At 34.7% G+C, this 26597-nt stretch overlaps 2 protein-coding genes and 1 non-coding gene across 4 annotated transcripts in view; 2 read left to right on the top strand and 1 right to left on the bottom strand.

Annotated features, from left to right (window-relative positions):
* LOC126745902 (E3 ubiquitin-protein ligase UBR5) overlaps positions 1-23610 on the top strand; it is a 76194-nt gene extending 52584 nt beyond the window's left edge. For both annotated transcript variants that reach the window (XM_050453944.1, XM_050453945.1), the window contains exons 27-43: positions 2253-2430; positions 2665-2887; positions 5785-5950; positions 7264-7466; positions 11255-11411; positions 13261-13424; positions 13490-13669; positions 17337-17517; positions 17576-17858; positions 17918-18079; positions 20167-20513; positions 20897-21040; positions 21201-21327; positions 21391-21597; positions 21972-22119; positions 22176-22406; positions 23203-23610. In XM_050453944.1, coding sequence (XP_050309901.1) covers positions 2253-2430; positions 2665-2887; positions 5785-5950; positions 7264-7466; positions 11255-11411; positions 13261-13424; positions 13490-13669; positions 17337-17517; positions 17576-17858; positions 17918-18079; positions 20167-20513; positions 20897-21040; positions 21201-21327; positions 21391-21597; positions 21972-22119; positions 22176-22406; positions 23203-23415 — 3314 coding nt within the window. In that variant the 3' untranslated portion in view covers positions 23416-23610. The remainder of the gene's footprint in view (positions 1-2252; positions 2431-2664; positions 2888-5784; positions 5951-7263; positions 7467-11254; positions 11412-13260; positions 13425-13489; positions 13670-17336; positions 17518-17575; positions 17859-17917; positions 18080-20166; positions 20514-20896; positions 21041-21200; positions 21328-21390; positions 21598-21971; positions 22120-22175; positions 22407-23202) is intronic.
* On the top strand, positions 17142-17273 carry LOC126746022 (small Cajal body-specific RNA 8). The gene has a single exon (XR_007663777.1). It is a non-coding gene; the product is annotated as a small Cajal body-specific RNA 8 (non-coding RNA).
* LOC126745904 (FERM, ARHGEF and pleckstrin domain-containing protein 1-like) overlaps positions 23115-26597 on the bottom strand; it is a 79861-nt gene continuing 76378 nt past the window's right edge. The window contains exons 15-19 of the mRNA XM_050453946.1: positions 26286-26565; positions 25953-26226; positions 25512-25660; positions 25197-25456; positions 23115-24853 (exon numbers count right to left, since the gene is read on the bottom strand). Of these exons, the coding sequence (XP_050309903.1) occupies positions 24760-24853; positions 25197-25456; positions 25512-25660; positions 25953-26226; positions 26286-26565 (1057 nt within the window). The 3' untranslated portion in view covers positions 23115-24759. The remainder of the gene's footprint in view (positions 24854-25196; positions 25457-25511; positions 25661-25952; positions 26227-26285; positions 26566-26597) is intronic.

Here is a 26597-nt window from a genome sequence, read left to right on the forward strand (position 1 = left end):
AACCTACCACTAAATCTTGAGCTCAATTTTATACTGTTGGTCTTAAATAAGGCATATAATTTTATTAATATAATGTCAAAAACTGTATTTATCCCACCCTAGTCTATAGAGTTTTTAATTGTAGAAAGGTGTTACAGGATTTATTCCGGCATTTCCTAGATTAGATAAAGAAACCCATAAATAAAAGTGAAAATTATACATTATTCGATCAGTGGAGCTTGGATTTGAGCACCTTAATAAATAAAAACGGTAACTTGGATTAACAACCTATCGAAGTCAAAGGCCCACACTTTTCTACACTATGGTGTTTAATGGAACATAATCATACAATTAGAATGCCTATTAGTCATTTAATTATTTCCGTAGAAACCTTTAGTTTGCCTCTTTATGCTCTTCTATATCCTTATTAGGAAGTAAAACTAGGCGTGCTTAAAAACCCCAGTATGATCCACGCAGTAGTTTATGTAATAAAAAGGCCCTTAAAAAAAAATTCAGTCAGAGAAAAAGTCGTCGGTCCGAAACTGCTGTATAGTTTATCAGGTTATTGTAAAACGATTAGTAAGCGGAGTATGAAAATAAAAGTTGCAAATCTTTCAAAACAAAACGGTATACTTTTTAACTCCACAATATTAAAGCCTCTAAAGGTGCACAAACCTACAGGAAGCAGGTTTTAACACGATCACACCCCAAGTTCAAAGAGAGAATGCTCTAACTAGATCATCAGTTCATTTGATACAATCAAAAGACACTTCTTTTCCTTTCCTTTAACAGCTCCTAACCCATTCTTTCCCTCATCTCACCTCTTCCTCTATCTTTTTATTTCTATAAAATAAAAAGAGCTCACACAGAATGTGCATTGGTTTTGTTTAGATTCTTAATAAAATTATTCCAATTCATTATTTCCAATTAATCGTGATCAAAATCAGTCTCAACAAAGAAAGTGCTTTTAAAATCAACCCCATGTATATTTCCCAATGTGGATTAGGGAGAAAAGGGTCAATACACGATATAATGTATTATATATATGTATGTTTTTTCTTTATCGCTAGAGATATTATTGGGTTCTTTTAGGAAATAAAAGTCTGGATGGCAGAACAACAAAAGAAAGAGTTTAATAAATAAGTGAATCAAGTAGAGTTAATAACATGAATATTAAAGTGTGATGATAAAACGATGTTTTACATAAAACCCGCTTAATTAACTTCACACTATACGACAGCGTCTTATTATATTTACGTCTTCGATTTATTTTTAAAATCCGTCTTAGTTACGTCTTAATTCGTCTTTAAAATACTCAAAATTATAAAACCGGGAGCCGTCTTCTCCGGTTATAATTATAAAGCTCTTGCACGGCACCAAAACCGTCTTTTTTGGTGATCCCGCGACTTTACGTCTTAAACCGGCAGATTAGATCGACTTTTACTCTTCGACTGACTCCCTGTTTTTCGTGTCCTCATTTTTTAATACGCATTAAGTACTGAATCAGCTTTTTTATTATTCCCCTTTAATCGCCGTCGTACCGTTAACAGAAATCAAACGGGTTTTTGAGTCAGCAGTTTCCACAGATTCGGTTCGGCAGTATCAATTTTCTGAGAACCTTAAATATTGTTTTAACGAGCGCAAATTATATATCACATCATCATTTTGAAAGAAAAAATACTTTTAGAATATAAAGATAAAGAAAAGCTTACACTAACTGATTATGTTATTTTAAAATAAAAATCCTGCAGTCTCCCTTCACTTATTTATTAAACATTTAGTTAGTTAAAATTCCCGGCATGTTTCGGACACAATGGTGTTCATCATCAGGGGATACTAAAAGCAAACACAGAAAAACTTAAAAAATTAATATAAGGTACACTTACAAAGGTTTAAAAATTGGTATTGGATATACGCCCCAGCCAGGGTTTGATTCCATGTCAAAAAAACCCTCTATTAATTTTATTTGTTTACATTCTATTACGTTTTTTACGTTGACAAGAACCGAACAGTATGCTAAAAAATATATAACCTAAACTCAAACGTAGGTGACATCTATGGGAGAAGTTCTAAAAGTACCATGGTACCTGATGGTGTGTTACTATAATTTTTTTGGTGAAACTATTTATCTGTCACTGTATTCGAAACATGTCAAAAATTTTAAATAACTAAATGTTTAATAAATAAGTGGAGGGAGACTGCAGGATTTTCATTTTACCTTAACCTACGACTCCACTGCAAGTATGGACTATTTCTTCACTATTATTTTTAAGGTGGCGACGGACACGCAGCCAGAAGGGAGTTCCTTTCCTATTGCCTGAGCCTAATGAGGGCCCACAATAGCGAACATCTCGACTCGCTACCCATTTTAGACGTATCGGCTCTAAAACACGTCGCATACGTTTTCGACGCCCTCATTTACTACATGAGATCCGGAATGATTGACAACAGGTAAACTTTTTAATGCTTAAGATACACTTATGACCTTCTACCAAGTACTGTGCAAAAACACGAAACATCTTTGCACAGTTTGTTACTGAAGGCAAATCGACTGCGACGTGATGCTATGGGTGTTCAGCAATCAATCTGTGACTCCTAAAACACATCGTACATTTTAGATATACTGCAACCTTAACTGGAAAACATTAATAATGAAATGGAACTCATTAAAATGTTTTTTTTTAGGGATGACGACTTAAGGAGCCAAAACAATTTCCCGTTGCCGCCCTCGTACGACCAAGACGAGAACGAAAACGAGGAGGCCGAAGAGGACATCACTGTGGCCATGGATACGGATTCGTTGGACGACCAAGAGGTCTCGAATTTGGCCAATAATATCTCTGGCAACTTGAACAGTTCGTCGCAGCACGGATTTGGTACGAAAGGAAGGAAGCATCCGTTTTTCCAAGTGAGTCTATGCGAAGATTCTTACACTTTGTGCTTTTTCAATAAGATTTAAGATGAATATATAAAAAACAAATAGATGTAATTTTCACAGATTGTCCAAAAGCGTTTGATAAGGTTGATCATTGCTTGAAAAATTGGGTAAATTTAGCTTTTCAATTTCATATCTCATAAAAAGCATTCAAAGGGGAAAGTTCTGTCTATGAAGTATTCGTTCAGTTATGGTGTTCCTTAGAGTGGAAATTTGTATCATTTATAAATGACTTCCCAAATTACTTAATTATGTCCATTGTTGGGAACGAGAATTATTATTACTTATTGCAGCGGGACCTAAAGGCAGCATTTTTAATTCCTAAGAGAATATGTGTAAAAGATCTCCCATATTTGGTGACTTTCAGAAGCATAATCAAGAGTTCTGCATTTAAATTTCTGCAGTAAAGACGAAAAATCCAATTAGTTTTGTTTATAAACTTTATTGCCAATAGCGTCAAATACAAAAAGAGGTTTTTCATTAATTAATTATCTGAAGTTCCATATTGTTTCTAAAATCAATTTATGATTAAATTTCTATGAGCTATTTTTGGCCAATGGGATTGATTGCTGTTTGATAAACAATATGATGAGAGCAGGAGAGAGCAGTACTGCCGTCCTTAGTTAAAACATCCTAACTCTCAAATCGATAAAGCTGAGAAAATTGAGATTTTATGAAAACTAATATGCAGTCCTCATGTTGTGAAGCAATTTTTTTTATATACTTAGAAATTTGCTTTTTACATTGTGGGTAAAGTTTAATAAGGGACTAGATTCAATATTTGGTGAAATTTTCGAAAAAAAAGTTAGATAGGACTTTTTAACTTAGTAAAGTAATTATAATAAAAAAATATATATATATTTGGACTGATTTTTATTAAAGACACAGGAGTTACATTTCAAATTAACATTATAACTAAATTACTCACTAATAAAACATTAGAACATTAAAAAAAGTATGAAAGTAAATAATGAAATTTTACTGAAAATCTACATTTTCTTTATTAACAGTATCATTATTTTGGGAAACGGCTGATTCCTCCAGAATATCATTCGGTTAGCCGGAACAATAGGACGTAACTTAGAAATCAAATTTTGCTTTCTTTTTAATTTTACACCTCGACATTGTGTTCGGCAAGAAGGTTTTGGTTCTTCCGAAAAGGCATTTTTGTGGTACAACACATTTTCTCCCCTTTTAAAGTGCAAATGTATCATATTCTGCAAGTAAGGCTTGGGAACATTTTGTTGAAGCTTAAACTTGGATGAACAATCTTTCCATTCAAAAAAGTTTTGTATGTTCATCTCTTTTACATGGACCTTGATGGAGATGAGTTTGCCTTTTCTACAGACGATTTAAAATTATTAAAATCGATCACCTTACCGTACCTTTTCAATAATTGTTCTACTTGGTGATGGAACGAGTCCGCGGACATAAAAGTGTGGCCAGATTGAAAGTATTTTATTTCCAAATTCTGCAGTTCAGTTTCGATAGAGTTTACAACGTAAACAAAAAGAAAATAAAGCCCAATTTTTGTTTTGAGCTGCACAGTCGTCAAGCCAGATCGTAGCATAAGTCTCTGTTAAATATTAAAAAAAAATAAAAAAGGTGAAATTAAATTTTCCTTATTTCGACCCGCAACCCCTTTGCTTAGCAGTTTTCGAATATACCCCTACTGGCATATTCGAAAGCATTTCATAGAGTTTAAAACCTGGACTATAAATTCAGCCATATTTTCATTTAGGCTCTTTTTTTACGACTCGTAGAATTTTTCTCCTGACTTTTGTTGGCTCTAAACAACCCTCCCTATATACCGATTTTTTCCAAAAACCATACAGTTCTCAAGCCTCCATTGAACTTTTAGTCCTGGAAATTTTAAGCGGTTTGAAGGTTTCGAATTTGAGTTATTGCGTTCCAAAGACTTTGACATTATGCCTCGTGTTTTGAACAACTTTTAGATTCTTGTCTTCCAGAGACACCTGAAACCCCTAAATATAAAAAAAGACTTAAGAGTCAAAAATCTAGAGTAAGAGGCTAAACCTTATATTATACTTCTGAATGCACAAGGTGTGTCTCTCTCGTCTCATCAATGAATATTCTACAAATGGAAAGCTACTTAAGATATTTTAACTTAGAAAAAGATAGATAGGACATTTTAATTTGGGATTATCGTCTTTTCTGCACATAGAACAATATATTTAGGTGAATTTAAGGCATAAAAAATGTAGTTAGGACTTTCTAATTTAGCGAAGGAGGCACATACCATTCGATAGGTTAATAAAATGTAATAAGCCAAAAAAAGACAATTTTGTAGTTAGGACGTTTTAACTAAGGAGGGCAGAGTACTTACACAGTAGTTTGTCTGGTCTGACTCAATTGCTTAGTACTTAGGGAAGGTAATTGCTTTTATTACTGTTATTTATTGATTTTTAAAGCTATATTTATAAGTGTAGTTTATTCCTTGCCACTCGCCATCTTTTCAGTTAATTACATTTACTTACATTATTGTTCCTGGCAGTTCTAGAAAGTTTATATAGCGTTTTACTTCTTCTCAACTGCCTGGAAGGATTAATCGATTTTTATTTTTCTAATTAACTAAAGCAATTATTATAATTTAACACTCCCAAGCAGTTAAGATCAATAAGGTAGTTAAATTGGCTTTTTAATTATTCATACAGTTTTCCCTTTAAATCTCAAATGGGGCCTCAACTGCCTGGAAAAATAAAAAGATTTTTTACTTTTCCAGTTAGTCATTAAGTAATTTTTAAGCAAATCCTATAATTTTTGGAAACGTCCGGCAATGTAAAATGTGTTTGTTGTGTTGAAATCAAGAAATAAATAAAAATAAGTTATTTATATTATTTTTTTAACAGAGATCAGAATCCACTTTATGCCTCGGTTGCCCTCCTCCCGACCCCTTTGAGACGCCCATGTGTGAGGCGTTGCCTCTGGCAGATCAGCCTCATCTGTTACAACCCAACGCCAGACGGGAGGATCTGTTTGGTATACCGAAGCAACCCGTGACTTTAAGTTCAACCGGTAAGTCCTGTGCAGCATTAAATGAACCAACCTTGACGTATTTCAATCATACAGATTATGTTGCCATTAGGTGAAATAATGACGATACTGTTTTCCTAAGTTGTGAAAATTTTAAAAATCTGTAATGTTAAAGTAAATAAAGCCTGTATTGGAAAATTACCACGATTTTCGTGGTACCCAACTAGCATTTTTGCCAACAGCTACGTAATCACGACTATAAAGAATACTTTAAAGTTGTAGTTACTAGTCGCGGTTACTTTTACCAAAATTGGGAATGATTTTGCTGTAGCAAATACGTAATTCTATCGTCCCGGGAACTTCTTTTTAACGTCCCATAGTGGTTTTCGGGATGTCCTAAAGTAGTAATTGTGCAGTGCTAGTTACTAAGAAGTTACTGAGACAAATATTATGCAAACATTTTGATTCTCTTTCTTTGTCAACACAAATAATTTTATATGTCCGTCTTTATTCTAAGTGATGGCGTTGTATCGGGGTTAATCTACTTCATATTGTATTTAATATAGCTGATATTATCGCTTACCGGAGTGGAAAAGTGTAAAAGAAGCAAATTTTACTGTTAAACATAGGCAATGTAGGACGAAAATAAAGAACGCCTCATTAAAATAATGACTTTTAACAAAAAAATATACCAAGTCTAAATATTTAAATTTAATTTTTTAAAGAAGGTAGATTCAAGAAAATGGAGTCAAATAATAAAAAAAAATATGGCGAATTGTTGTTAGAGTTACCAAGAAGTTTCTTTTGTTACTTCAAAGTAAAAATAACTTATTATTTCAAAAAAATGCTACTATAAAGTATATTTTACTGCATAGTAGAAATAATTACTTAAAGGTAATTTGCTTTAATAGCCAAGGTGGTAAATATTACTTTAAAGAAGAAATAAGGGTAACTATTTGGGTCTTGTTACTGATAATATTACTTCAAAGTGTATTACTGCGTGGTAATATTTTGATGTTCCTATGTAGTGGCAAGAACTTGAAATTTAACTTTGTAATCGCGCACTTTGTATAGTAACGACGTTGTAAAGGTAATTAGGTCAGGTTGCTAACGGTATCAGCTACCATCAGAGTTACCGCAAAGTAATAATTACTATATAGTCAAGTATTAAGTTAATATTACGTATTTCTTACTACTATTTTTTACTTGGCAGTTATTTAAACTTATAAGATATTTTTTTGGTACCAGTTACCGATTTATTACTTGAATAAAGTATGTAGCCGTAACTAAAATTGCTTAGTTGGGTATTTCAATATACCACCTCATTATGCATAAATAACTGATCGTTTTTGTAGGTAGTTCAAATAACCCATTGGAACAATTGCCGACGAAATTGAGCCTGTCGACTAGAACAAGCGATTACGCGATGCGACAACCGGCTCAGGCCAATCACCCGATTTCGAGTTCCCTAAATGTCATGTGCCCCAACCCTTTGACTTTCCCCAAGAATTATAATCCGCCTGCCGCTGGGACGTCTAGGGATGCTAAAGAAGTTCAGGTTAGTCTCTCTAGTATCGTAAATATTTTATTTGGTATTATGGTACGAGTTGAATAAATAAATTATTGTGTTGCGTTTTTAGAAAATCTCAAATAGAGATCCTCAATACTATTTTGTACTAAAGAAATCAAGGAAATGACTAGGGGTCCCAATTTTTCCGAAATCTATGCAATCCGAAGAAAACTCAAAAAACAACTTAATTTCCTTTCATCTCATATTAAACATTCCTTAGAAAACACCTTTTTTTCGAGTACCAACTCATTTAGGTACCTAAAAGTTTAAAAATGATCTTCAAAAACCAAAATTGCCCTTGTGCAGCCAATTTTCCATATAGAAACAATTTTTTTACATAAAATTCATCGATAGAGAGATCTATCTATACTTCCTTTTATATACTATCGTAAAAGAATGATGTGAATATCTTAAATAACTTGCAAGTTACCGGGGAAAGGGTCCAGGAATAATTAAAATTGTCACAAACCTCAGGTGAAACTGGCTCTAACTCAGGAAGCATTAGAGCTACAGAAATGGTGTATACGTGAAATTATTCATTAGAAAACAGCCTTTCATCTGAGAATACAATCTTAAATATCCTTTAGTATTAAAGAAACAGCAAATTACACCTTACTGCAAAAAAAGTAGGGGCGTCTAAGGTCTTGGTTTTTCCTTTTGCCTTGACAAATTTTAATGTAAAGTAAATTTTGTTCAAGCTTATAAAAATCAAATTTAACAACGAACATAGGATCAATTAAAAATGTTAATTACAGGACATACCGCTTCCTGTACCTTATGTTACTATACCTTATAAAAAAATTTACTAAATTTACTACTAAGCTTAAATTATAAAAGTACCAGAAGTCAATGATGAAAATATGATTTATATATTAAAATTAAATGAAATTTAAACTGAAAATGAAATTAAGAACATTTAAAAAGCAAGTTGGAGATTTCTGAGAAATTCTGAGGTCTACTTACATTAATTCATTGAAACTGTAAAACACCTCTGACATAGCATTTTTTTAATGCAACTCAATTTCCTTTCTTTTGATACGCATTACAACCTTTAATATAGGCTTGAATTAAAGAGACAGCTAATGACACTTTTGCTTGAAAAAAATGGGGTACCTATGGTCCCGGTATTTTTTACCAATTTACTCAAAATCTATGCAATTTCCGAAGAAAACACAAATAATGATCTTGTTTGAAGGCACCTTAATTTCCTTTCATCTGATATTACAAAAAACAGAACCTTTTATATCATTTTGAATTAAACAAACAGCAGATTAACGCTTTTGCTCAAAAGAACTGGGGGCACCTATTGGTTCAATTTTTCCCCATTTGCTTAGAAACCATGCAATGCAAACGCCAACAAGGCCAAAGTTAATTAGATTATCTACAGTAATTAATGAAAAAAACTAAAACTCGCTTGTAAAACTTATTATCCTCTTCAGTCCCAAGTAATTGTTTTACTTTTTGAAGTCTCTAATTATGAAACTCAAAAAAACATTGCCTCTCTGGAGAAATGCATAAATAAAGCTTACATTTCACACATAAAAAATCTTGTTTTCTTTGTACAGCCTTGATTACGGCAGCGCATATAGGAATTTTTGTTATTAACACTGCATGTTCATTACCAGTGGTCCTGTATCTCTTGGTGGCATCTCCGACTTCTTTTTTTAGCAGTTTGACTTGTTTCTTCATCTAATAAAGAAGTTGGATCTTGAAAACCTTTTGCTTGTGCCCCAAGGACAAGAGATTTCCCGATATACAGTTAAAATTCAAGTAAATCCATGATAAGAGTTTTTTCTATCTCCACGAGCGAAGCAGTCTTGGCGGTATTCAACCCACGAATTTGTAATTGCCAAGTCCACAAAATGCCAGAAAACTCTTACTGGCCATTTTTTTGTTCGCATACAAATGCGATAGTAAGATATTAATCTATCACACATGTCCATTCCTCCCATAGAATGGTTGTAACTAGTGACAGAGTTTGGACATGAAACAAGAAGGTACTTTTTATTTTTCTTGTCCCTTCGGCGTACTTCTGTTACTGGCGCAGAGCCTCAAGATGTTGATGCCATTGTTACTGATCTGTTGTCCATCCATTTCAGAATGGTGATTTTTTTGTCTTCTCCACGAACCACGACCATTCGAGAGGAGCTCTTTATCATTTTTTATTTTGCTCCTAAGATCTCGCGGAATTCTGTTGCTCATAATTGTCCCTGTTCTCAAAATTCCTTTTGTTAGTAAATGATCCAGTAGCTCGACTGAAGTAAAGTAACGATCAAAATAAATTATGTGCCCTGGCGACAAATCTTCTGAAAGCTTCTTTACAACCGATCCACCTATTCCCAAATTTTGATCGGGAGAACCATCTGGCCAAGTTTTTGCACCTTGATAAATCATAAAATCTAAAACCAGTCCGGAAGGTGTAGCTAAAACAAAATTTTTGAGTCCTACTGGATTTGGCTTGTTTTTAACGTACTGTCGGAGAGCAGTAGTGCCTGTGAAGGGGATCATCTGCTCGTCGATGCTCAATTCTTTACTCCTTGGTAAAGTAATACACTTTTTACGAACCGCATCGATTTCCATAGCCGATTTGACTGCTTTACCTCATTTGAAACACTAAGATTGTTAACAACATTTCTTAATTTAAAAATACGGTCTCTAGGTAGCTGAGTAATGCAAGATATGTCAATTCCCTTCATAAAATACAACCGCAGCCGTGGAAGTCCAAAAATGCCCATTAAAATATGTATTCCAGTCAATATTCGATATTCTTTGGCTGTTGACTTTAGTGGTTTTTTTTTCATTTGCTTGCATGGCACGAATATTACTTTGTTCTGATAAATTTTCCCAAAAATAATGTGGAAAGTATTCATAAAAATAGTTCAGGGGTGTCCAATACTCATGATCATCTTGTAACTGCCATTCCGGATCAAGGTAGACATCTTCTCGACTTTCAAAAACATTTCTTTTCCATTTTACTTCTACGGTTTTATTTTTTGTTCGCTCCTGGAGAACCTGCTCTCTTATTCTGGATAAGGGAACATTATGGTCATCAGACTCCTCTTCAATGGTATCAGAAACTGAATCTGCGTCGTCGTCTTCATTTGCCTCAATTGATTCACTGTTTTCGGCGGTGATTTCCTCATCATCATCGCTCAAGTAGAAATCACTGTCATTTAGAATCTCTTCAAGATCTTTTTTATCCGTCAGTGGTTGCATACCACCTTAAAAAAAAAGACGAAATAATAACAACAATAAAATTTAAAATTTTTGGGTAAAAAGTAAAAACTTGAACCAAATACAGTCCCGACGTCCAAAATACTGCACAAACTCAAAAGCCGAACACTCTGTAGAGCGACGTTACATTTTCTATACGTATATTTGTTGATTTACTAAATAGCAGTCAATTTATTTGATTTTAATCAGTATTTTATCAAAACAATCGAAAATAATGCAAATATTACCTAGTTTCTGATACGACGCCATGATTTACAACACAACACCTGTTCCGTCAAAAGAAAACTGAAAAAAATTTAACGTTGCCAAATATTTTTTGGCGTATGTATGCACGGCGGGCTCCAAATCACGTTAAGTCGTCGTGAGCCCCCGTACTAATATATTTTCAAAAATGTACAACGGGCTGTACGTGTGGACTTAAGAGGTTATATGTTGAGAGACACTCAGTTATCAAAAAATGCACTCACTGCTAAAACCAGTATTATATTTGACAGTAAATTCCGTGATTAGTTGACGTGTTTTGACTGAATTTTCTTTTATAGATTCAGACCGAGAGTAGCCAACCAAGCACCTCTAGAGAACCGCAACCAGGTCCGAGCAGCGCTAGTTCTATAGGCAACTCGCCCGTCAAGGATTCGAAGAAAAGATACATGCAACCGTTCGAGAGCCTCCTGGCAGCTATCGGTAATAAAGCTAGTGGTAAGTTGGATTTTAAAGGGGCAGTTATCGGTCGTTGAAAATGCTGAGTGAATTATTCATTCATTCATTTGACAGCAGCATTATTCACTTTTCACATATTTTTTTTGTTTTGTTTTATTTAAGCCCAAAACTGCCCCTTTATTTTCACCCATGTTTGTTTCTAGGAACGGCCATTTTACTGAATCTGAACAATATCTTAGGTTTTAACGGTTAAATGGCTTTTTAGGCGTTTAGAGTAATTGAAGCGTTTTTTTTTTTAAGCAAAGGTCGTCTCATGAGTTCCAGTTTTATAGTGTGGTGCATTTTAGCTCATTTCAATATATTCCATAAAAATAGCGTGTGTATTAACTGAAAAGGATAATAATTATCCAGTGGCGCAAAAATAGCGGTTTCAAACACGTTTTCGATGTTGACAAACCAGTTAAAATTGTCTAGGCACCCTTAAACTTAAATCCCTTCTATATTTATTAACATTTAACAAAACTCGAATCAAAATTTAACTTCAGAAAAAATGGAAAATTAGGTCTTTTATAATGACATAAATATTTATTAATTCTCGTTGAAAATATAAAATATTTCATAATTAGATTAAAAGAATGCCTAACATAGGCATTCTGGCCACATATCTATACCTACATTTAAGCAAAACGAGTATCTATCGAATATGTTTAAAAAAACCATTGATATCGGGTTGTTTTATGGAAAAAAAACGCTTCAATCAATAATTGTTTGCATGTCTATGCTAGTAGGAATTAGTTTTTAAATCCATTTGCATCTAGATTAGGTGGAATTTAGGCTTTATATTGACTAGAGAAACAACTCAAAATATACGACTTTAAGAGTTAATTTAATTAAATATAAAGAATAATTTAATAATGTTTATACAGAATGCCCCACGGGGGATAGACGTTAACGTCAACGCTGTCTGTTTTAAAATATGCCAAGTGTCTGTTATATTAAATAGGATGCTTTATATATTTTTTAAAATGAAGAAAAAATCTTGAAAAATCATATATAAGGAGTATTTAACTTGTAATTAGTGCTTCTTGAAATATTGCTTAGAGCAAAATGTCAGGTTCTATTCGAGCGTATTTCTTCTAGGCAACTTGTGTTTAAACAGTTACAAACAACATTTTGAGAGTCCACTACTAATTATGGATGTTACATGCTTAAACAATGATTTTAGACACTGGTCCCTCTCTCTCAAATGCCTGGAAGAAATGCATAATTCATTTTTTCGCCAATTCCAGGCAGTTGATCAAGTCATTCTTCTAATCTTGATATTTTCAGTGGCGGAAATAAGGAAAGACAAGTGTTTTATGCTTTTAGACACACTTCTCTCTGTATCTCTCTCAATTGCTTGGAAGAAATATATAATTCATTACTGACTCATTCCAGGCAATTCATCAAAACATTCTTTTAATCCTGTGACACTTTTACATCTCTTTCTGTGTCAATTGCCTGGAAGGGATAGAAATATCCAATTCCAATTACAGGCCATTGAATGAGTATTTTTTTTAACAATCAGCGTTATTTATTTGATGTGAAACTAAAAACTCTATAATGTGATGCCCCAGTTCTTTTGCAATTTGCGTAATCGATATTATATCATACAATAACAACTATTTGGTGTTTCTAGTATCCCCAAGGATTATCATGTTGGCGCTTTTTCAACTAAATCATTTCACAAATTTCCAAACTCTTTATATTTAATGAACGGACATGAATCAAGGTTGAAACGTTGTTGTCCTGAATCTTGTTTTTTTTTTTTTGAATTGTTTCTCTGCTTAACGTCTCTTGTTTATATAAAATATTACAAAGTACAGGAAGTAACGAGATTTTTTTCCAGAAGAGGCGATCAACGAGAAACCCCAAGACCTCTCTTCGAAAAGTGCCTGTTTAGTGGCGTCGATTCCGTTACCGCCGGAAGCCCCCAAAACGTCCAGACCTCAGATTATCGTTTCGCCTCGAAAATCGGACACATCCATTATGGACACCTCTAGTCAGGACACAGTAAGGACACCCTATTAGTACCCAGTTAAATTTGAAAGCAAACTTACTCTAATCTTTTTATTTAGCAATTTCCATCGGTGTTTCAAATACAGGATTCATCGTCGCTTCGAGCCAATCAATCGGATCAGAGTTCAGGGATTCCCGGACCGTCGCGGAGTCCAAAGGTACCAGAAATCTGTGGGGGGGACTCTCAGGCCTCCAGAAGTCCCAGTAAGAGTGTCATTGTTAGGGCCGGCTCTTCGTTGGTGAGTAAACAAACGAATTAAGTATTTGACCTAAGTTAAGTGCTTTAAATGGACGGCAGAAATCAAATTGTCATTGTTTTCTGACAGTTTCTTTATCGACATTTACAGTCTTGGCATGCACTCATACGGCGATCTTTGCCTATAATTTCATTCCAGTTCAAAAGTTAGTATTTGCGGTGTTTCGGACATTGTACATCTTCGGTGTTTTCTCATTCTTTAGAAAACCGTTTTCTGTCATGCGATGTTACAGACTTGAGAATAAAACACCTTCGTTTATAACCTTAGAAAAACTACTACACAGAAAAAGAAACTCTTGGAATGACCCTCTTCAGCTTATTTTCAAGTTTTTAAATTTACATATCTCTAGCCAAGCAACACACGATAGTTAAATAAACGTTTAGGGTGTCCAAGATAAGAATCCTAAGCATGGGGATCTCGGTACCTGTTGGAGATACAGCTTCGGTTAAATTAGGAAAAAGTTGTGCACTTTGAAGCGTATTTACATGCCGCTGAGAAACTTCAAAAATTTCCATGGTCTGCTGAGATATTTGGAAAAAACGGAAATTTGCCAATATCGATTTTATTTTAAAAGATATCAAAAAACTATTGACACTTTTGATGTAGTACGTGATGGCGCTTTTAAATTTTATATCCGACGTTTCGTTTCCGAGAAACCACCATTTTTTTATATAGCGCGAAAAGAAAGTACACCCTGTATCTGATTCCATTTTTTATTACAAATTCAACGATGTATCACATGTCACATTTTTTTTTGTTAGTTAAAAGGAAAAATACAATTTTTCTTTTTTTTTAACATATTATTAAGTAGGCTTTGGAAACAAATGCTTTGACACTTTGGCGTAAATACCTTTTACCCTGTCACATATTTTTTATTAAATATTAATTGCCGTTGTTGTTACCGTGATTGTCGAGGTGTTGTTTGTTGAGTAATTATTATTAATATTATTTACTGTTGTCGTTATTATTGCTAAAATTGTGTTATTATCTTCAAATATGCCTGGTGATCATTATAGTCATGAAGAGAAGTTTGACATGCTGTCGTGCTGTGTGCTACATTTTGTGCTACAAAAATACTGTAAATACAGCAGCAATGTATCTTAATAAATTTCCAGATAGAAAGCAACCATGTAAATCCATTTTCTTAGAGTTGGCTCGAAATTTAAAAGAATATGGTTTGTTTAAAAATATGGTATCTTCAACCGCCGCAATAGTCATTACTGGGTCCAACAAAAAATCCCCGTGTTAAGAAAATATCTAGACATCAACAACGTTTTGGGTTTAATATGTTCCATTTATTTACCATTATTCATTAACAGCAGAACGATATCTTAATTTATTGCAAAATGATTTAGAAGACTACTTAGATGATTTACCTCTGGCACAAGCCAATAGCTGTTGGTTTCAACAAGACCTCCTCCACATAGGAGGTCTCCTGCACATAATTCTGGGCAAATTCGACAGTTTCATTTCGCAGCGTTTTCCTGAAAAGTGGATTGGAACCTCCAGTGAAGTGTCTTGGCCAGCGCGATCCCCGGACTTAACCCCTTTGGACTTCTTCCTTTGGGGATTTATTAAAAACCGAGTCTATCAACATTCTTTTGGAACTGAGCAGGAGTTACGAGAATGTGTGACGGCCGCTTTTCAAAGTATTACGCCAGAGATATTGCGTGATGTTTTAACTGCTACTGTAAGAAGATCATACTTATGTCTAGAAAATAACGGAAACCTGTTTGAACACCTGTTTTAAATTAAATTTATAAAATGCGTTAATTTATTTGCTTTTTTTCGATATTTTTAAAATGTATTCATTATTTGTTGCATATCGTTAGAAAAATCATAATACATTTGTCTATTACTGGTTACATTTTTTTATTTATAAGTAGTACAATGTACAATGCAAATCAATGCTTCATTTAGCTTCATCACTCTCTAAATAGATATTAAGAAAAATGTGACAGACTCGGTAACAGGTATTTACATACGTTAAAGCATTTGTTTCCAAAGCTTACTTAAAAAATATGCTAAAAAAATAGAAAATTTGCATTTTTCCTTTCAACTAACAAAAAAAATGTGACATGTGATACATCATTGAATTTGTAATAAAAATTGGGGTGTACTTTCTTTTCGCGCCATATAAAAAAAAAAGTTGATAATGGTTTCTCAAAAACGAAACGTCGGATATAAAATTTAAAAGCGCCATCACGTACTACATCAAAAGTGTCAATAGTTTTTTGATATCTTTTAAAATAAAATCGATATTCGCAAATTTCCGTTTTTTCCAAATATCTCAGGAGACCATGGAAATTTTTGAATTTTCTCAACGGCATGTAAATACGCTTCAAAGTGCACAACTTTTTCCTAATTTAACCGAAGCTGTATCTCCAACAGGTACCGAGATCCCCATGCTTAGGATCCTTATCTTGGACGCCCTGTATGTACGTAATTATGATATCCAAGAAATAAAGGTTGTCACCATCTTCCGATTACAAAATGATCCATTAATAGATGGATTATTAAGAAAATTAAGAATGTTTAAAGAATCGATGGGAACTATTATTGTGAAACAACCGTTATTTTCAGTGAACAATATAGAAACGAAATTTCTCTCTATATTATCTCAAAAAAAGTCAGCCAAGAGTGGTGAAAGTTGATTGCCAATGCCAAAGCTTGTTGATTGTCTATAAAACTTTAAAGACTTGTGACAAGCCAAATTTAAGAAGTAAAAGGATCTCAACAATATTATCAGCGTCCAATTGGTTTATTTGTAAAAGCCGTTTGACAATGGCTAAAGTTTCAAGATATAATGGAATTGAGGTGAGAAGGTTACTCACGTCAACTGAAACAAAACAGAAGAGTTGCCTGGAATGTGTATATCATTTATTTTGTTGTACAAAATCGGTTGAATTTCTTATGAGATACCAACGTTTATCGTTTAAACAAGAAAAGAGAAGACTATTTAAGCAGGAGGAAAGTTTTAAAACTGGTGTGTTTGTGAAACTAACGATAAGATTAATGAGAATGTCATGTTTGGGAATTGTTGGCAAACCAAATAGAGACTGCTCAAACTAAATTCTTTTCCCCCTAGTATTTTTTAATATCGATAGTTCAACAAAAACGTTATCTTTTTACGTTTTGAAAATATGTTACTTTGGTTCATATTAAATGAACAAGTAGCTTTATCAGCTTTGGAAATAACAAGATTATTACGTTTTTACTTGTTGCCACAAAGCGGTTCTGAAGATGGTCTAACAGACCGAAACTTCGCTTGGCCGAATTTAATAAAAAATCATTACACTGGCCTACGAAACGTTGTCGTATTTTGTCGCTACTGTGTACAACCTGTTCTTCAAGTTAATACTTCAACGTCTCCGTCTCTGACATTTTGGTTTTTAAACTGTGTCACTGGCATGTTTTCTAACTTCACAGACCCAAATTCACTCCTCTTAGTTAATGGAAGTCAAATACGTGTGTACGCTTTACTTACTATCGCATACACATCACAACGCTTCCGAAATTATGTTTGCTCTCTGATGACCGCAGTTGGTTAAGGTTTGAACTGAGGACAGATACGGAGCATACAATCGCTGTTCAAATCTTTCATTTCAACGTGAGACAACGCAATTTTCCTCACTGAATATATTTTTAGAGCGTCAATCACAGTCAGAAATCGAACGAATCCGACGCAGTAATGGACGTGCAGCAACCGGAAACGCTTGAAAACCAAGAAATATCTGCCAACGTGACCGTGGTTACTACTTCGGCTGCCCAAGAGGCGACACCTAAACTACCCACGGTCGGTCAACTTGTCTCGCACGATCTTTTGTTGGGTAATAGAACTTATTTCGCATCTAATGTGTTTGCAAACCGTAATATTTAACTTTTTAGGCCGCTGGAGACTGTCTTTAGATTTATTCGGTCGGGTGTTTATGGAAGATGTTGGACTTGAACCGGGCTCCATAGTGTCCGAATTGGGGGGATTCCCGGTGAAAGAGGCCAAATTTAGAAGGGACATGGAAAAACTCCGAAATAACCAGCAAAGAGACTTGACCCTTTCTAAAATCGAACGAGACAGGCAGCAGCTGTTGATTCACACTTTTAAAGAACTGAATATCGTGTTTACCAGTTGTAATAGACGGAACTCGTCGTCGCCTCCGTTGGCGGTTAATCGGTAACTTTTGTTAATTATTTGGCGCAGTCGTAATATATTAAATTTCATTTTTATTTTAGGGTAAAAGTGACATTTAAGGACGAACCCGGCGAGGGCAGTGGAGTCGCGCGTAGTTTCTACACGGCCATAGCCGAAGCGATCCTCTCAAACGAAAAATTACCAAACTTAGACGCGGCCCAAGTTGTAGACAACAAGTACACCCAATACAGCGTATTACAAAGGTAAGTGAGCTATTTATGCTTAGAATAGAGATGAGTACGGTACTTTGACATATCGCGAGAAAAGCTCTGTGTTCTTAGATGCTTTATATCTTGTAGTTTTTAGTATTTAGTATAATATTGGTAATCCTTTAGGCGACGTATATGTTTAGATTCTTGAGTTTTATATTAGTGTGAGCGAAGACATATTTTTAACATTTAAAATTCAAACATGTTTCAATACTTAGAGACTTAATTCAATACTAGAGAAAAACTGTCAGTAAATGATATAAAGTTTATCATTTACTGACCAGGAAATTCTACACAATTACGAGGACAAATTTTAACGAACCAGTTCTAAGCCAAAACAGATGAAACTCTCCTAATATGCTATACGACACGCACCTGTAAATCGTACTAAGCAACTCAATGACTTAGTATGATTGTTTTAGATCTTCAGCCGTTTTCTGTAGTGGAAGATTCCGGATTTAAGGCTTTGGTAGCCGCATTAGATATTTGTTCAGTCGAACTATGTTTAATAGGAATTTTGTACCCCAGAACCTGAGGTTTTGGCAAAAATGAAGATGCTAATTAGATCACTCTAACTACAATAAACCTGGACTCCATAAAGTTAATAGGCAGTTACCACTTATTTTATTTGTAATTGGAAAATGAATTCCGTTTTACCAGATTGTTTTAATTTTTCGTACTGCAATGAACCTAACAAAAATAATTAGTCCATTGCATAAAGAATTGTGGAATACTTTCCTAGAAGCGCTACAGCAGTGGCAAAACTAATAGAAGTTCAGGAACAATTTACTAAACATAATTCAAACTTATGAATGATTGATTGCAGAGAATAATGTAATTATTTCAAAACTCATTTCAGTTTGGATGGTTTTGTCCAGTATGTGAGTGTAATGCTGATATTGATACAACCTGAATTGTTAAAGGGACTTACAGCAAGACAAAATCCGATATTATGCTGTAACCAAAAGAATAGAATTCCAATTGTTGAAATTAATTAGAAAGAAGATGCCTAAAGCGCCTGATAAAACACAAGAAATACAAGAAGAGGATTCGAAAAAAACGGATAATTTACTGTGACGAAAATTGGCTAAAAAAAAAAGTGCAGTATTAATTAGACGACGACAACAAATTTCAGAGTCTATAGAAGAAACTATTGAAAGCATATGAATGTGGTGAATTTGTATTACGTTATCTGCGCATGGAGGTTTTCTGTAGATTTTGGACAGACATTTTCTCTAATGAGTAATAAGTCTAGGAAGGATGGTTTTCTCTGATTTTTCTTTTTCTAACGTAAATTCTATTTGGGGATGTAGTTCGTTTACGTAAGTCTTGAAATGATTCAATCTATTTTTCCTGCCATATCACATAAGTGTAAAAAGTTGGACCTTATAGAAGAGTTGGAAATAACAAAAGCCAAGAAAAGTCCAGTACTTATCATTTTTAATTTTCTACTTATTTTTCAACAATTTGACATAGCCTTCAAATTCTGCTTAAATTAAGTAAGTGCATTACACACCAAATCAATTTAACACTACCCACTTATACACAGAGGTGCACACAAGCCTTTTTTCATTTTTCATATATTCTTCAATATATTATTTTATTTATTTCAATCCTTGACTTGTACCTTTATTAAGTTATTAGTTTGTTATTTTAACGTAAAATAGATCGAATTAATAAGTGTCCGTAACGCTTATTGTTCCTGTTTTTCAATATTTCTTACAATAGATTTGACGATGCTCTAGTACAGGCAAAACATGAGTAATATTTGAGATCTGCGACCTGAAGTTCAATTTAAGCCGGCCTCTTTGAAGAAAAAGTGGACTATTTCTTTAAATGCAAGAAAATATAATTGATACAGCGGTTATTGTATACGATAAATCTCGAATTTCGTAATACTAATATTAATTTACGACTTCTACTAATATTTTGCAATGAAATACTAAACAAATCTAATCCTTAGATAGACAGAATCAATTATCAGATCCTAGTCGAATATTTTAATTAAATAAATATCCATACTAAAAAAAGTATCTACTGTACATCATTATAATCGAATATAAAATATGACCAATTTACAGGGGTTCGTTTTCGAGAATGAGACAACGGGATCGGGAAGTGTTGAGGCGCTCGTTACCGTCCAGGGGCCCGGCGAGGAATCGCGATCACCATCGCAGGACGACGATGAGCGTGGAGGCGCGACCGTTCGTGTTCGTCGACAGTTTGCACCATAATACGGACGCACCCTCGATGCCGGACATCTCGGCGGGTGGTGGCGGCGCCCCCGGTACCGCCGGGGGCCACGGCGGTGCCCCTGTAGTCAATTCGCTGCCCAACGAACACTTGACCACGCACCAACAACAGCTCGGCGATCGGCTGTACCCGAAAGTCTACAATTTGCATCCTACGTTTGCTGGAAGAATCACCGGTGAGTGGATAGTTCATATTATTATCAACACGACAAATAATTAATTAAAACACAGTTTTTGGTAGTACAAGAAAATTGTGCGTTAACCTTACCGCAAACGCTAACAGATTAGCGCTAATTGGCAGTTTAAAACAACACTCTTTGAGATAGATAATGTTGTTTAGACAGATTTAAATGTAATGATCATAGGTGCCGGTGCGTAAAAGTTAAAGTTAATCGTCCGTGAGATACCGTGTCTTTACCGCATACTATAACGATAACTGACAGTTCATTTATGTCAAATAGCGTTAACCGGATCATCTTTTCGACCTGTCAAAAACTGTCTACATAAAGCAACATTTTCTTTGACTGTCGCAATAGACTTAATTTTTAAATTCTTACAGGAATGCTCTTGGAACTCTCGCCCGCGCAACTTTTGCTACTTTTAGCTTCCGAGGACTCTTTAAGGGCTAAAGTGGAAGAGGCTGTTGAGATGATCTTGGCCCATTCTCAGTCGCATTCTGAATTGGGATCAGATAATTTATTAGGTGGGTTGGTTAGGAATAACATTGCTACAATGTGTTTTGAAAAAAAATTGTTTAGCTTGCGATATGTCAATCGGTAGTCTGGCTCTTGGGAATTTAATTTTGAGACACCTTGTATCATGTTTTCATTTGTTTACGGCAATAATAATTTTATTTTCTGTAGAAGAGGGTCTACAGGAAGAAGAGGACAACGCGCCCCTGTTTTACTGTCCGGGAAAAAGAGGCTTTTACGCTCCGAGACAAGGAAAGGCAACTTTCGAGAGACTAAACGCTTTCAGAAACGTGGGAAGGTGAGTGGGAAAAAAACATTTATTCGATCAGATTAGGCTAAATATATTCTCTTGCATTTTCAGACTTTTAGGTTTATGTTTGCTCCAAAACGAACTGTGTCCCATATTTCTAACGAGGCACGTGCTGAAATCGATCCTGGGCAGACCGATTAAATTCCACGATTTGGCATTTTTCGATCCGGTCGTATACGAATCTCTTAGGCAACTAGTGGTAGACGCCGAAACTAAGGATAGTAACAATTTGTTTTCGGCATTGGATCTGAATTTCACGTAAGTCTTTTTATAAACGAATTATATGTATACAAGATAAATATACACGTTAGTTTACTATTGGTCCTAGAGAGCGGTTTATTTAGAACTTACTAGAGTCGTTTAGTGGTACCTTCAATATTTTCTATTTATTCATATCCAGAAAGCACGCAAGGCTTCGCTCTCTCCAAGTCCAATGACAAATATGATAGTTTCCTTTAAAAAAAAAACTTAAACCTTCAAAATTTTACCTTAAATCTAATGACGTCAAAAGCAACGACTCTTTGGAAGAGAATCGAAGTCCATATATTAAAATAAGTCATCCTGTATACAATTTTAAAGCAAATTCATAATGAATCTTGTAGGCAATCAAATAACTCGTTTTTTTCATTTAGTATTGACTTGGGACCGGAAGAAGCGGGAGGAACAGCGGAAATTGTGCCTAACGGTAAGGACATCGAGGTAACGTCCGCCAACGTGTACGACTACGTTAGAAAGTACGCCAAATACAGAATGATTAAAACGCAAGAAAAAGCGATAGAAGTAAGTGACGTCCCCTGTAGTATAAACATTCTTTTAATTGCCCAATTTTCTTATAGAATATCCGTACGGGAGTGTTTGATGTTTTACCAGAAGGTTCTCTGGACGGACTGACCGCCGAAGACTTACGGCTGCTTCTCAACGGTGTCGGGGATATTAACGTTTCCGTGTTGATTTCTTACACTTCGTTCAACGACGAATCCGGGGAAAATAGCGAGAGACTCGTCAAATTTAAGCGGTGGTTGTGGTCCATTGTTGAGAAAATGACCCATTTGGAACGACAAGACTTGGTAAGTTCATTTTTTAGTAAATCGGAAAGTAAGAAACACTTACCTGTACATTTTTCTCCTTATTACTTTTTTTTTTATTAAATTCTATTTGTACACGCACGATATATTAATCTAAATCCTTATCGGTTATTAAGTTTAGTGTCCTTAGTGTTTAATGGCGAAAAATTGTAGCAGGTTGAGGACCTCAAATAAAACCGGTTCTGTGGCAAAAATATTTTGTTTTAACTGGGTTAGGGAAGTTGGTTCTTCAGGGCAACCAGAAAACCAAAGAAACAAAATATTTTGTTTCTTACAGACGTTCCTGGAATAAAAATTTCAAAATCTTGACTTCTAGTGAATGGATTTTAGAACCCAAGGGATTGAAGTGCCAATAAGAGACAATTCATTTTGTTTCTCACAGGAACTACTGGAATAAAAATGTCAATATAGTTTTCAAAGTTAGAAGTATAGTTTTCCTCTAAAACCGGAGGTAATAGAATTGATCACACAAATTGGTTGTTCCTTCCTGTTCATGACCCCTTATTTTTTTCTATCAATTTCCTTTAGTTTTACGTGTCGGCATTCTGTCTTATAGAATCCCGAATAAACTTGTCTTTTTGCCGTTTAATTCTCCAATCTAACTTCCTTTGAAACTTATTTATTTGGCTGTAAAATTATAAAGTGTAACGTGTGGTTTCTAGCTTTGAAGATGGCCAAAAAAAAACGCCATTTGAAACAAAATTAATTTTAATGGAAGTTACACTTATTAATATTCTCAGTTTGATTAACGAATAATAGAAAAAAAAAACAATCGTAGGTATATTTTTGGACCGGATCTCCGGCTCTGCCAGCGAGCGAGGACGGTTTTCAACCGATGCCCTCGGTAACAATTCGTCCGGCGGACGATGCCCACTTGCCTACAGCCAACACGTGCATTTCGAGGCTGTACATACCGCTCTACAGCAGCCGGACCGTGTTGAGACAGAAGCTGTTATTAGCAATCAAAACGAAAAACTTTGGATTCGTCTGATAGAAATATTACTGTTTTAATGTTTACTTACTGTAAGATATCTTGCATCTAGAAACTCGTTTAATAAATAAAACTTCGTTTCATACTTTAGAATACTGTTTTACACTTTGTGATGTATTATTTTTAAGTATCAAAAAGTGATATAAAATTCATGTATGTATATATAAAAAATAAATTCGAACGTGTGGGTTTTCATACGCCTAAGTTATAATTTTTAGTGGGTTCTTTATTTTCAGAATGTTATTTTGTTATTTATTTTATATAAACAAGTATAATATAAAAGTACTTAGTTGCTAAGTTAACACTAGGCTATTTGGCTCTATAATATATATAATAATAACAATTACGTTAAGTTGCCACGATTCATTTAGTTGTGGAGTAGTTTTTTTTTTTATTAAAAAAACTTATGAATACCCGGAATTTAATTTAATTAATCCATCTACCTTAGATTTCTTTTCCTTATAAAGATCACAACTAATAAAGCACTTGTTTAAAACAATATTAAAAATAAATACGTCGTTTTATAAAACACCATTGTAAAAATAGAAGTTTTTGTATATAGACTCTGTACAATATTTACAACTTACTAATAAGGCACACAATCGTTTTAATCAAGAGGAATGAACTATAGGACAATATAAATGCACAATAATACTTCTTCCATAATACAATTTTTTGTAGGATTTAAATGTAGTAATATTTTGTTACTAAAAATGAATATAACAAAAGCATCTGTTCTATTCTTTTAACACTAATCATTCAATTTTGAAAGTCAGCACCATTGTTGCTGAATGTGGTCGACATTGGTAAAAAGTAGTACAATCTACTTTTCGAACTTTTATAGTCTGAAATTAGCAGAGATAACAAGAAAAGAGCTAGAGCAAGTGGAGAATCAATCAGATTCCTTACTTTGGCAGAAAATCAATATCAAGATTGTGTACATTTTGAATATGCTTAATCCAATGACTACAACATATTTTGTACAGAAATTGAAGAACACCTAGTCTTATTAATAAAGTGCAGCACATGCTTTTACTCCCCCGTCTTTTTTTGTTGTATTAAAGTAAAGTAAAATGTGTTTATCTCAAAAAAACTTAAGCATGTGCTTCTGTTTTATTCATATGAGCCATTGCAAGAAAAAAAGATTCCTGGACTCTGCAAGATTTAAAAACACACTGATAACAGTTGAAGGTATTTCCCAATACCAAATTTAAAGACAATGGAAGTTCGAAAACTAGATTGTTAGCACCATTGTTGCTTCAGGTGAAAACATACGTGTATAATTCGCAATGTAAATCAAGTGCTGCCAAAATGTTATAAAACGTTAAATTTAATTTTTTATACCTATTCCTGCAAACTCAGAGTGATATCGTTATTGTCACTATAAATAGGGCGTTTTGATTTGTGTGACGTCGTGCTTCCAATCACTTCGATCCACCTGAAAAAATCAATTAAAAATTTATTCAAGTGACTTTCGTGGTTTGTTTATTATTAAATTTCATTTACGAAAATGGATCTCCCAAAGTAAAATTCAAAAAGAAGCCTTTTTAAACTTTTGATTTGACTTTTAGGGCCACAAAAAAAATTAAGCGAAGAATTTTACGTTTAATTAAAACTCATCGCTCTCTCTGAAAGATCAAAAAATAGTGGGTTCCATTAAAAAAATCCCATTAACATTTTGAAATCGTTAAAACTTAAGCAGAATAAATTGTATCTCCCTGATTGAATTGAATCAATAGATTTAAGAAATAAAACCGCCATCTATCCGAATAAGAACTTACCTGTTATACGTATACTCGGACTCGGCCCTGAAGAAATACACGTGGTTCTTATATTGCAACTTGAAAACGTAATCTTTAACGATTTGGTCTTTAGGAGAGGGAGGTCCGACCGAGTACCCCAGCAACGGTAACGAGGCCAGAGCGAAATCGTCCATGCATCCCTTGTAAAAGAACAAACAGAACTCGGTGAACACCACCCACAATTTCTGCCAACCATTAGAGCTTTTGAATTTCCGGAGCAGGTACCCGGAGAGTTGGTTCTAAAAATTTTATTTCAATTAGCGAACGTTTTATTCGTATTTCATGAAGACGTACTTCTACCGCGAGTAACTCATCGCCCGCACTTATACTGGTATTCCTATGCCAACACACGTGAACCGCGGTATTAACTCGTTGGGGTTGAGACTTGGTTTGGGTACTTGCTTCGTTGATGTTCACTTGGTCTATCTGTTCGTCCGATGAGCCTGGGCGAAAAAATTGATAGGGATTATTATTAATTGGAGCGTTTGAAGCGGAAATTGCAGCAAATCGACCACATATAAAAAAGAAAAGTGTTGCTTTACAGGTCGATAAACACGAAGGTGAAATTGAATGAATTAATTTAATTTTGAGTACTTAATGGAACTGTTTATTCACAGACCGACAAATCGTTCTACAAAATGTAGAAATCAACAACAGTTAGTGCCGAGACTATTTACTTGTCAAACGAAATTAGTTTCTGAGGAACGTAATTATAATTCAACAATGTATACTTACTGCAACTTTTCAGGCTCAGGTACGTAATCTTCGTGTCCATTTTATCCCTGGCCTGTTGTATCGCGTTTTGTAGGTCTTGTTTCCATCGGTCTTTCTCTTCCGGCGAACTGGCCGCCACCGTTAAAGCTCTATTGCCTCCGTAAATGATTAAACCGTTGTAAGCGAGTTCTCCTTCCGGTTCCTCGATTAGAACCCCTCTTAGGGGCATGTGACCGTGCACCTTGAACTGTCTCATAGCTTGGGAACGAGAGGTGTACAACAAGATATCTGAAAACTACAAACAAAAAAAAACCTCAAATCTGTGATTATTATTTTCTAAATTAAATCTCTTACCAAAAAGAACATCCTCTGCTGATACCCTTTCCTGGAATGTTTCAATAAACAGCCGTGACGTATGAACCTCCTCTCCGGCTGTATCAGACTGTCGAATCCGACGATATCCCTCTGTAACTCGCACAGCGTGGCCAAATTTTCAGAGTGTTCCAAAGTCTCTCGCACCGGCAACATCAGATCCTTAAGGGTGTCGCAGGCGGTACGACAGTCCGCCCTGTCAGGATGACTGGGGTCGTAATGGTTCAACAGACGTTCCAACAGGAATTGGTATTGCAGAAGCCTTTTATTTATTCAAAGTTTATTGGGGTGTTC

This window comes from Anthonomus grandis, chromosome 16, assembly GCF_022605725.1.
Source record: "Anthonomus grandis grandis chromosome 16, icAntGran1.3, whole genome shotgun sequence".
NCBI lineage: Eukaryota > Metazoa > Arthropoda > Insecta > Coleoptera > Curculionidae > Anthonomus > Anthonomus grandis.